This window comes from Conger conger, chromosome 9, assembly GCF_963514075.1.
Source record: "Conger conger chromosome 9, fConCon1.1, whole genome shotgun sequence".
Classification (NCBI taxonomy): Eukaryota; Metazoa; Chordata; class Actinopteri; order Anguilliformes; family Congridae; genus Conger; species Conger conger.
In genome coordinates this window covers 43032842-43046029 of record NC_083768.1, presented here as the reverse complement: position 1 = coordinate 43046029, position 13188 = coordinate 43032842, and the positions used below count along the sequence as shown (strand labels likewise).

General features: G+C 44.9%; 1 protein-coding gene across 1 annotated transcript in view; it reads right to left on the bottom strand.

The window, feature by feature from the left end:
- Positions 1–10358, bottom strand: part of snx27a (sorting nexin 27a) — a 20595-nt gene extending 10237 nt beyond the window's left edge. Inside the window, 5 exon segments of the mRNA XM_061255465.1 lie at positions 1–20; positions 623–687; positions 2643–2835; positions 4577–4808; positions 9900–10358. The exon segment at positions 1–20 is cut by the window's left edge and continues 85 nt beyond it. Coding sequence (XP_061111449.1) covers positions 1–20; positions 623–687; positions 2643–2835; positions 4577–4808; positions 9900–10225 — 836 coding nt within the window. The 5' untranslated portion in view covers positions 10226–10358.
- Positions 10359–13188: the final 2830 nt, after the last annotated feature.

Below are 13188 nucleotides of genomic sequence, written 5' to 3'. Positions count from 1 at the left end.
TCTGACACGCCGTTATAGTTCTGTCGACGAGAACCCAGAGTCAGGACACACTCACAGACAGGGAAAGGAAATGCGCACACACACACGCAAGCACACACACACACACACACACAAAACAAACAAACAAACAAACAGATGGACACACATTAACTAACACACACAGACAGACACACACTCACATTCAGTAGCACACGCGCACACACACACACATTCAGTAGCACACACACACACACACACACACTCAGTAGCACACACACACACAAACAAACAGATGGACACACATTAAGTAACACACACAGACAGACACACACTCACACATTCAGTAGCGCGCACGCACACACACACACACACACACACACACACTAACACATTCAGTAGCACACACACACAGAAAAGGAAGGAAATGCACACACACACCCACACACATACACACACACTAACACATTCAGTAGCACACACACAGAAAAGGAAGGAAATGCACACACACACCCACACACATACACACACACACACTCAAAGGAGGTGTCATGGGACATTAAGTGTGAAGGGCGGTCAGGGGGAGGGGGGGAGCCAGACTCAGACGATGGTGACACACAGGCACCTGACACAAGGACATGCTTACTTCATCCGACTCGGACAGGAACTCCTGCACGATGTCACTCTCCCCGATCGCCCTCACCGAACACACTGCGAGAGGGAGGGACAGATCCGCTTAGCACAGAGCTGTACTTCCTCAAAATGTGACAAACATAAACAAATTCAAGATCATTCGTCCCCAAATGCAAATACTCCTCGGAGAGGAGAGGCGCTCTGTAAATCTGGCCGTGTTGCTTCTTGCCACAGCCGGAGAGACAACAATGGCAGTTTTGTTATTTTGTAGAAAATTCAAAAATACAAACGTTTTTGTTTTGTTGTTTATTGTTGTTACTATTATTACATTATTATTATTATTATTATTTTGCGCAAAGTGTTGCACAAAGAGGACAGAGAGAGAGAGAGTGACAGAGACAGAGGGAGTGAGTGTGAGAGGGAGAGTGTGAGAGAGAGTGAGTGTGAGAGAGTGAGTGTGTGTGAGAGTGAGATTGTGTGAGAGAGAGTGAGAGTGTGAGAGAGAGTGTGAGAGTGAGATTGTGAGTGACATTGTAAGAGAGTGAGTGTGTGAGAGAGAGAGAGAGAGAGAGAGAGAGAGAGAGAGAGAGAGAGAGAGAGAGGTTGTCAGAGGGCTCTGTGTAACTCATGACAAGGTTTCCATTAACGTCTTCCCCTTCCCGTCACTGCAGACGCTGGGGCCATGAGGTGCGTTTCCCAGCAGCCTATTCTGAGAGCGCACAGACGGGCACTCCCATTAGTGCAGGAGATAGGCCACGCCTCCCCCAAACCGCTCCTGCAACTTTCAGCCAATGGCGGCAAAAGCAGCTGCCAAGGCAGGGTCAACGCCAAAACGTCTGGCCTCTACTCGGGCTTCGAGTTTGAGCCGTTCCTACGGAGGCTGTGACCGACCTGCAGCTGATATAAATACGCGCTGCCTCCGTCAGACACAAAGATGAGTTAACCATTTAGGAGCAATTGACCCTGAGTCTTGGGGGGGGGGGGGGGGGAAATAAATAAAAATAAAAAAGACAAAACCTACAAATAAGTGTATGAAGAAATACATTAGCTTTCAAGGAGCACATTCAGTGAAATGACAACAGGAGTACAGCTTAGATTAAATAAACTGCACCGGTATAAACGGAGTAACCAAATTATTAGGAAGCAAGGTTTGAGGGTAACTGCCGCAATAAAAAATGTTTTTGAAAGTTCTGCGATGTGTTTAATTTTCAAGTGTCATGTTGCGAGCATTCAAACTATAATACAGAACGCATTGAATGTAATGTAATGTCATTAATGCACCGATTACAGCAGAAATACATTTATGTGAAAACTCAGATGCTCCCTGACTGAATGCTGGATGTATTCCCACAGTTGTTCACACTCCAGGACACAGAAGAATTAACGGTCTCCCTTGTAGGAAGAAAAGGGGCCTATTGTTGTGGGAGAAAACATATATACAAGCCTGTGAACACCAGAGGGACACGGTCTGACTTATCAAGCTACTCCGTTTTAATTGTTTTATTATTAATTGCAGACTCTTGTCAATTCATATTTGCCCATTTGATGTCAAGGACTGTTTTAGCCACGCTTAAATGCCGGGGCCAAGGTCTGACAGCATTTCTCAAGCACACCCAAGCGTCACAGAAGCTCGTGTTCGGTAGGTGACTCCGAACACAGTTTAGCAGGGCCCGCACAGAGCAGGAAATAAACTTCCTTGTCTCTTTGACTGCTATAGCCATTGGTATAGGCCATGAACGTTGTTGGACTCAATCTGTATGTAAAGCAGGTAAATATTCCAATGATTTTTTTTGGCTAACACATTTTTTACTACTTTTACTACGTGTAGGGCACAAACATGTCCAGCTCTTCAGTGATTTTTCCAAAGCCCCGGGGAAAAAAAGCTTCCAATTCAAAGCCCCTCCTCACTTCACTGCACAGACAAATGCCCTGTTTATAGGGAGCTAAACGACGGGCGCTATCGGTTCTTAACTCCAAACGGCTCCTGTGAGTGTGTGTCTGTCACCTTCCCCCAGGTGACCCCCGCTCCTCACCTTTCTCCAGGTACTCCTCCAGACCCCTCCTACGGGCATCCAGCTGCTGCTCCGACAGGGAGAAGGGCCACTTGCCGGGAATTTTGGGAAAACCGAAGCTGGCGAACTCTCTCTTCAGGTTCTGGTTCAGGATGGCAAATTCCCGGTAGCGCTTGGAGCACAGTTGCCTTCCGGCCATGTACACATTGTACACCTGCGCACAAGATGGGGGAAGGGCACAATAGGTACACACTCACAGCCAAACACATACATTTACCCGCAATCCACCAGGTCACAGTTGCTCAAAAGGAAGAGAAGAATTGGAACAGGAAGTAGGAGCCGTGGCAGATTTCATTTCCTTTTTGAATGTATACATAGTGAGCACGTTATTAGGCATTTATTTTGTACTTATTGGTCTTCTGCTGCGGTAGCCTTTCCACTTAGAGGTTTGATGCATTGTGTGTTCTCTTCCACATACCACTGTAGTAATGTGTGGTTATTTGCATTACTGTCACCTTCCTGTCAGCTTCGACCAATCTGGCGCTTCTCCTCTGACCTCTCTCATTAACAACGCGTTTCTACCCGCAGAACTGCTGCTCATTGGATGTTTTTTGTTTTTCGCACCATTCTCTGCAAACTCTAGATACAGGAAAATCCCAGGAGGTCAGCAGTTTCTGACATACTCAAACCACCGACAATCATTCCATAGTCAAAGTCACTTGGATCACATTTCGTACCCATTCTGATCTATGGTCTGAACAACAACTGAACCTCTTCACCATGCCTGCACACTTTTATCCACTGAGGTGCTGTCACATGATTGCCAGTTTGCATTAACAAGCTGGTGTAAAGGTCTACCTAATAAAGTAGCTGAGTGTAATGTTATTCCTTTTTCCCCTCAGAATGTTTAAACAACAGCTGAAACTGCACATTCTGGGACAGTCTGAGAGCCTCTTTACTTCCATGGTTATTTTCACTTATAGACAGCCTTCTTCCCACTTCATACTGCTGAGGGCAAGGAAAACAAGAGTGTGACAAAAACACGGAACAGGAAATGATTAATAACCAGAGTGAAATATGGCCTCACGGTTGTATAGCCCGAGTTATGGGCAAAAAATGTTTTGTGTGAGGTCACACCAATCTTAACCTTTCACCTTTGACCACCAAAGTGGATGTTTTTGCGGCAGATGTAATGAAGATATGTTCCTGAGATATCGCATTCATGATAATGGGACGGACGTAAAGTCACAGTGACCTTTGAGTCCAAGAGTCCAAGTGTATATTTGGGCCAAATTTGAAGAAGTTCCTTCAAGGCGTTCCTGAAATATCGCATTCAAAAAGATCAGACGGACAACGGACGGACAACAGACGGCGCGGAGGGATATAAATCAGGAACAGTCTAAACAGGGTGGCTAGAGCCTATTTTTAATGCAACAGAACAGGAAACCCCATCTGATCCCACCCTGCCACGCCTTCCACAGACAAGAAAGGAAAGTTAAGCAGAGGAAAACAGAGAGAGGGGAGAGCGAGAGAGGGGGAGAACAGCAAGAAAGAAGGAGAGGTAGGAAGATGGAGGGTGAGCGAGTGAGAGGATGAAAGAAAGGAAACGAGGAGACCGTTCCGTTTAACCCATTTTGAAAATTAAAAACAAAAATGTTTTAACCTACACTATACAGATTTGTTGATATCAGAATAAACATATTAGTTTCAGTGTTCACACTCCTTGCATGTGTGGCTTCCATGTTTCTGTATACAATACATACATAATATTATTGTGTTTCTTTGGCAATATGACCTGCAGTTGTAAAGCAAACTGAAAGAGTTATAATGAGAGATGGGAGGGAGACAATGAAATGGAAGAAAGAAAGAAAGAAAAAAAAAAAGAAAAAAATAGGAAATATATAAATATAGGATAGAGAGATAGAATAAATAGAGAGAGAGATGAGGCCTCTCACCACAAACTTCTCTCCGTTCTGCTCCACGTGTTTGTAGGTGGGCACGGAGATGGGCACGGCCTGCTTGTCGCTGTAGTCGTAGCAGGTCTGGCCGCCGGCCTCGTCTCCCTGGTCCAGCCCGTCTGCCTCCAGGGGCGGCACAGACAGAACGGCCAGCACCAGCTCCCGCTCGCCGGCCCGGATCAGGTCCACCACCTGCTTGTGCGTGGCACCCTCCACACTGATGCCGTTCCTGTGGCACAGAGCAGGGGCAACCCCCGGTTAGATGGGTTTGATGTGAACGGGCTTTTCGGACGAAATCTGTGGTGTTCACCAGGGTTCAGAGCTGGGGCCGTTTCTGCCCTGCATCGCTGTGACTGACAGGATGGGCGTTTAGCTGCGTCAGAGAGAGTACAGACGGACAGAGTACGGCTGTCATGGGGCGCACTGTATTTCCATTCATTTCCCTAATACTCAACAGGGAGCCTGAGAGAAAGAGCGAGTGAGAGTGGGATAATGTGTTTACATGCTATGTCAAGATATGTTGTGTGGTGCATTGCAGTTTATGTACACTGTAATGATTTTTTTTGTAAAGTTTTGGCAACATGTATACAAAAATATGTCATGCCAATAAAGCATTTCTCAGAGGTTGGGAGCCGAATTAGTCACAGGGGTAGAGGGGAGAGAGGAAATGGACAGGGATGAGGAGGGAACAAGGCCAGGCCCGCCCAGCCAAGGGTGGAGATCCCACGTTCCTGTCACCGGTTCACTGATCCAGGGTCAGCCAAAACACAGGATTAACCCGCTGCGCCCAGCACCATGACACTGATCTGGAATCAGTCTACCATGAACCAACAGTGCAGCCACGGCCCAGGGAGGCAGCATCATTCCTCAGTGCCCAGCACTACGACACTGATCCAGGGTCAGCCACAGCGCAGGAAGACATAATCAACCTGTGGTGCCCAGCACTGCAACACTGATCCAGGGTCAGCCACAGCACAGGAAGGCAGGACCAACCTGCTGTGCCTAGCACTGCGACACTGATCGTGGGTCCGTTCGCTGTGAAAACAATGGACCAATCAGTGGCATTGGCACAGAAATCTTTATTAGAGGCAGTGGTATGGAAGAGCTATCAATACCCTCGAGATGCTGTAAGCCCTGAGAAAATTACTGCCTTAGAAGAGGTGTGCGCACAATCCAAAAACACAACGGGCTGTGACCTACAGTAGCATGCAAAGTGCAACAAATCATCCAACGTGCTAAACGCAGAGCACATGAAACCGAGTAAAGACACACAGCTCAGGCTAACTAATAACAAAGCTCAGCTCAGCCTGGTAATGAAACACAGCTGACCCTAACTGACAAAACACAGCTCAGCCTAATTAATAATTAAACACAACTCAACGTAGTGGATACCGAAACATTCACTGAATTATTTCATGAAATTGCTTGTTAAATTACATGGAGATAAGATGAGGTGCACACAAGCATTCCTTTATTGTCAGGAAGCTGTGGTGGTAGTTTAAAAAGTGTTTATTTATTTTTGTGTTTATATACATTTCTTCCATCCATCCATCCATTATCTGAACCCGCTTATCCTGAACAGGGTCGCAGGGGGCTGGAGCCTATCCCAGCATACATTGGGCGAAAGGCAGGAATACACCCTGGACAGGTCGCCAGTCCATCACAGGGCACACACACCATTCACTCACACACTCATACCTATGGGCAATTTAGACTCTCCAATCAGCCTAACCTGCATGTCTTTGGACTGTGGGAGGAAACCGGAGTACCCGGAGGAAACCCACGCAGACACGGGGAGAACATGCAAACTCCGCACAGAGAGGCCCCGGCCGACGGGGATTCGAACCCAGGACCTCCTTGCTGTGAGGCTATATACATTTCTTGAAAAATGAATATATATACATATTGCGTATTTATTGTTATCGAGGTAAATGTGTCAAATTATTAAGGCCCAGCTCGAGCATAGCAAATAAAACACTGCTCAAAATGATTAATTATTAAACACAGCGCAACGAAACTATAGAAAACAGCTGAGTCTAATTGCCAAAACGCAGCTCAGCCCAACTCATAACGAAACGCAGCGGAGCCTAAACCAGAGACACGGAGTGACACAACCATACAGAATGTAATCCAGCATAGCGGAACCCCGACCGACAGCACTTTCAAAACAGCAGAAGCGTGCGTTTCTTCACTTCCTCCCATTACGCGAGGAGCGGGCTGGTTACTGAGCAAGCTGCCGACCGCCGGTCACGAGAGGCAAGTGTGCAGTGCCTCGCACTGCTCCAGCGGCGAAAACTGAAGCGTAAGCAGGGAGGAGGGGAAGGGAAAAGCGCTCTCCCCCCGTTCCTCCTCGATTTGGACAGCCCTTGCAGGGGAGAAGCCAGTCCCCGCAAAACACAGAGGAGCAGCCGTTATATCTCGCCCGTCTCCTCGAGACCCTGCCCAAGTTATCAGCGGCAAACAGATAAACAGACAGACAGAGCCTATGCCGTATCATTCACATTGACCATCCGCTGAAATATAGAAACCTGACCTGGCTCAAACACGTGACTAATTTGGATTCAAATACTTTTCCGTGCTCAATTGATCGGTCCACAGGGCAGGGTTTGCATCTTTTGAGAGTATTTTGTAGGTTCCAATACACCAGACGAGCTCAATGAAGCAACAACAATTACGCATTTGACCCAGGTCTGCTAAAAACTGCTCTCCGGCCCATATCATATAATAATAATAATTATTATAATAATATGATATAATCTTACAATAATATGACATAATGTTCATTTGTATTTTAGTTCCTCCCTTCTCTGTAGTACTGCTGACACCCTGAGCTACCCTTTTGTATCCTTAGCCTCTTAAGACAAATAATCTGTCAATCCAAAACGTGTCAGGTACACAAAGTACACAGGATTCCATCAGAGCAGGCAGGGAATAAAAAAAAGAGTACTAATCACGCTAAACATACTGCAAATTAAATCATAAAAAGACCGTAAAACGTTGACGCTGTTTACTTTCTTGGCTTATTAAGAGCACTGGATCATTTAATGGTGCACAAAATAAATCTTAAAATGATGGTTCTTCGTGACGTTTATTTATGTTTAAGACGGCAGGCTGTATAGTTGCACCACTAAATTCAGGATCAGAAGTTAATGGGGGTTGAAACTCGAGGAAAGTGCCTCCCTTCAATAGCACCAGACAAACATATCTTACAAACGCGTACCAGGCTTAAAGTTGCATGCCCTGCAAGCAGGCCCCGGATAAAGGTCCGCCGAGCAAATAAATTATGTATTGTAACGCCATCTACCTAGTGCTTTTCTCGCCGCCTTTTTTTCCCAATCCAGAAACTGAGCCCCAACCTGTTGCAGAGAGAATGGGCACGGGAGCGCCACGAGACGGCACACTGGTGATGCTCATGCATTTCCCGTTGTGCAAACGCCCAAAACACTTATGCTCGTTTCCGAACTTCCTGACTGTAATAAATATTTTTTTCCTCATACTTGCCAGAACACGTCAATAGGTCAGCGTTAAACTCAGTTCATGCACAATCCTCGGTGCATTTATGTAGAAAGGCGGCAGTGAACAATGCGGCTGTAATGCTTTGGCTAATTAGTAGATGTTTGTGATTCGTAGATCGGTGTGTATTATTCCTTCATATTGAAGAGCATTAGGCCATGGCTTCCTATCCGTGAGGAGTAGGTCAGGATGATTGCACAAGACGTGAAGAAATGAACCCAGTACGTAGTAGTTTTTTCTTCTTCTTTTTTTACCTTCACAGATAAATTTAATGACGAGATCGCTCACGGATGTTGTGGGCATTGGACCACTGCAGTACATTAGAATACCATTCCTCAGCTGTTACCTGCCTAAAGCGCGAGCAAGCCTGGTCCATGACAACTGATTTACACAACATCCCCATACCAAATTACTGCCATTCCAAGGCTTCTTAATCAGGTCTCCTCCGTTTTAACGAGACAACATTGCGCATACACATTACCAAATAGCTTTGATGATAACTTCCCTCTCGAGACTGGCATGCAGTCTTACCTAACGGCACAGGCCCAAAGCTAGCTAGCCATCTAACGTTAGCCATGTATGTACACTTCCTTTAGATATATAACGCTACAGAAGATAATGCAATACCACACAAACCAACTGGATCCTGAAATGCCGTCGATTCCCATTGCTTACTCAAAGAACCGAGCTCGACGGCATCACGCCATTGATCCTAACCCAACAAGGGAAGGTAACTTAAGCATACACGGTAAACAGGGATGCAAAGTACTAACTAAATCCGCAGGTATGGCCAATAGTTAGCGAACATATTCTGTATCTAGCAAGCGGCAATTTATACAAGTATAATGCCTGGGCTTCGGTGTACACGTCTCCAGGAGTTTCTATCAATAGCTATAGGTGACGTGATTTGCCGTGCTATTTAGCATGCTTGTCATGCACAATTTTCTAGTAAATCAAGCAGTCACATCCGCGTCACAGTACTGAACTAGCTAACGCTAATATACTGCTGTCGGCGCACACCGCTGCAGCAAAGGCTTCTTTTTGCAGTTTAACGTTAGCCCATTCTGCTAGCTACGCAATTTACGTCAAAAAACCGTAATTTATCAGACAACGTGATAGCTAGCTACTTATCAGGAAAATATGCTAATGACATCGAACGTTATCTAACACTGTTCATTGTGCACCAACGTACGAAAGGCACATATGAAACTGAAAGGCAGTGCAATAATACTGAAGAATTAGCTCACGTATATGCTATACGTTAGCTAATTAGTCAAAGTTACCTAGCGTTAGTCAAGTTAAAGTTAGCCATGGTGGCTATCGTTAACAGGACGGTGACGTTAGCTGGCAAATTAACTGCAGTTAATTAACTAGCTAGCTTTTGTTATTCGCAGACTGTACGTTTCTTACAACCAGTTAACATTAGTCTAACCCGTTTTCACTAGCTAGCCAACGGATCTAATAGCAACGCATTTTAAATGCAATCTAGGCTAGTGCTGTTGTCACGATCAGTCGCTAGCGCTAACTTAGCTAGCTACATTAAACTGGCTAGCGAGCAGAACTAGGTTAGGCTGGGGATGCCAGAAGCAGCGTAGCTAGGTAGCACTTAGCACCAATCTAAACATTAGCGGAGAAGATTCTTAATTTAACCAGCAATTATTACCCTGCTGGGCAAATTGCTATTCGGCGTTTCACTTATCTCACGACCACGACAAGTCAAGCTAACAGGTTAGTTAGTTAGCAACGTAGCAAGCAAGTTCGTAACAATATGCGAAACATTAGCTTAGGCACAAGTTTGCGCACTCACACTTCCAGAATCCGGTCTCCCTTCACGATACCAGCTCGGTCTGCTGCCCCTCCCGGCAAAACAGCACTGACGTGCTGAAGAGGGGCATACAACTCCCCGTTAATGCTCCGTAGTTGCCCTCCTTCGCTAACTTGTCCCCGAACGTTGAATCCATAGCCAGAATCCGACTTCACAATTCGTACCATCCGTGGACCCGATGTAATCGTGGTCGCCGTTTGGCCTTCGGGACTGACTGCAGCTGAACCAATACCGGATCCGTTTCGAGACGACGGTGCAACCAGCGAGGGGGACGCCGGACAAATTTCATCTCCATCAACATTCGCCATATTTCTGTTTCACCCCCTCCACTTTTATCCCTCTCAATTTTCAGTAATACATTGAATAGGCGACGGCTAGCTGTGTAGACCCAATACAGTTGACCCGCCCCACCATCACAAGACAACCCTTTTTTCCTCCTGACTCCAGTCGCTTGACGTCAGGACATACACTGTTGCAGGATTCGTCGACGCTCTAACCGTAGAGTTGGAGCATAGATTTGATTGGATGGCGTTCCTTCGAAACATTTCTCTGATTGGATAAACCCATGTCAAAACAGCTAAGGATTGCGTTGCACGCGCCGCACGCTGTAAAAGTCTCAGTGGCTTGCGGGTGATTAGAATGTACAAAACATCCCAAATGCGATGCATCATGTAATTCCCGTGCATTGGAAAAAAATAATAGAAAAAAGTGGTATAGTCATGGATGATTTTATTCGATGACATGTCTCCTGCTTAAACCCCTTCAAGTTGCCAGGGAAGCAAAGTGGTATTTTAAAGCAAAAACGGAGTCACTACCGTGCTTTATTTTAATATTATGAGGAATTCCCATATACTGTCAGTTTGGTAGTTCGCAGTTTTGAAATCACAGTGACCGCACCATTGTTGTAGATCATCCTCAAAGCTGGCTCAGAATGATCTGAATCACCATCCTTTTAAGTATGTTGACATGTGTCAGTGAAATCTAAAGTTATAGGCACACGGTCTCATTGATACAGTAGCCAGTAGCGTGTGCACTGCTGGATTCAGTATACTGTATACACCAGGTTATATGACTAAATGAGACAAAAATACTGTACATTTTAAGATTTCTCTCTCGGGAGTCTCACACATACATTTTCCTCTTGGAATCAAAAGGGAAAACATATGAATCATCTGGCAACACAGTATGCTCCCTTGACATGTTCTTTTTTCTTCTTCCCAATTTATCAGTGCATTCAGCACAGCACTCACTGCTCAGAATACATTTACAGCCATTGATCTATGTATGGCCCTCATGCATTGGATGAGACCCAGTTCAATCATAACCAATGCATTCTCTGTTTGGTCATAACAATATTCAATCTCATGCTACAAAATACTTGGAAGTGTGACCAGTTGAAATGGATATCAACTGGATACCGTAGTGATGGAACAAATTAGTCATCATGTATTTTAGTCTGTGGAACCGCTTAAATAAATATAAACCTAGACTACATAAACTCCACTTATATTTTAGCCGTACAGTGGCTTCAAAAGTATTCAGACCCCTTCACTTTTTGCACAATTTATTGTGTTGTAAATTTAATTTGAAATGGATTCAATTTATTTATCAATCTACACTCAATAATCCACAATGACAAAGTGAAAACATGTTGCTGTGGCAATCCAAATTGTGGTCAGGTGGATCCTATTTGCTTGAATTATCCTTGAGATGTGTCTAGATTGGAGTCCATCAGTGGAAAATTGAATTGATTGGACATAGTAGAAAGGCACACACCTGTGAATACAAGATCCCACAATTCACACTGCATATCAGGACAAAAAAATAAGCTTTGAAGTCCAAGGAACTCTCTGTTCTCTAAATTGTGTTCCCAGGAGCACAGTGACCTCAATATTTGTGAAATGGAAGAAGTTTGGAACCACCAGGACTCTTCCTAGAGTTGGCGGTACATACCAACTGAGTAACCGGGCAAGAAGGGCCTTGGTCAGGGAGGTGACCAAGAACCCAACGGTCACTCTAACAGAGCTTCAGAAGTCCACTGCCAGAAGGACGACCATCTCAGCAGCACTCCATCAATCAGACCTCTATGGTAGAGTGTCAAGACGGAAGTCACTTGAGTAAAAGGCAGCCCACTTTGCATTTGCCAAACAGCATCTAAAGGACTCTTGAGAACAGCTACAGTTAAGTTGTAAGCAACTCGCACAATAATAATATCACACACAGTGATGTATCTGACTATTTTCAGTTACCATTCACTGACGATGGCTATTAATCGTTCGTGTAATAAATTATAATGTCAGGCTTGGACCTAACAATGGACCTAATAGCGAACTCACAGAATTTCCAATAATAGTCTTTAATAATAGGCAGGTTAAATAGGCAAAGGTCGGTTGCAGGCAAACAGGAATATACAGTCAGGTCCATAAATATTGGGACAGCAACACAATTCTCTTATTTTTGGCTCTATACACCACCACAATGGATTTGAAATGAAACGAACAAGATGTGCTTTAACTGCAGACTTTCAGCTTTAATTTGAGGGTATTTACATCCAAATCAGGTGAACGGTGTAGGAATTACAACAGTTTGTATATGTGCCTCCCACTTTTTAAGGGACCGAAAGTAATGGGTCAAACTAACAATCATAAATCAAACTTTCACTTTTTAATACTTGGTTGCAAATCTTTTGCAGTCAATTACAGCCTGAAGTCTGGAACGCATAGACATCACCAGACATTGGGTTTCATCCCTGGTGATGCTCTGCCAGGCCTCTGCTGCAACTGTCTTCAGTTCCTGCTTGTTCTTGGGGCATTTTCCCTTCAGTTTTGTCTTCAGCAAGTGAAATGCATGTTCAATCGGATTCAGGTCAGGTGATTGACTTGGCCATTGAATAACATTCCACTTCTTTGCCTTAAAAAACTCTTTGGCTTTCGCAGTATGCTTCGGGTCATTGTCCATCTGCACTGTGAAGCGCCGTCCAATGAGTTCTAGCATTTGGCTGAATATCAGCAGATAATATTGCCCGAAACACTTCAGAATTCATCCTGCTGCTTTTGTCAGCAGTCACATCATCAATAAATACAAGGGAACCAGTTCCATTGGCAGCCATACATGCCCACGCCATGACACTACCACCACCATGCTTCATGAGCAGTTTCTTTCCTTCTCCATACTCTTCTCTTCCCATCATTCTGGTACAAGTTGATCTTGGTCTCATCTGTCCATAGGATGTTGTTCCAGAACTGTAAAGGCTTTTTTAGATGTTGTTTGG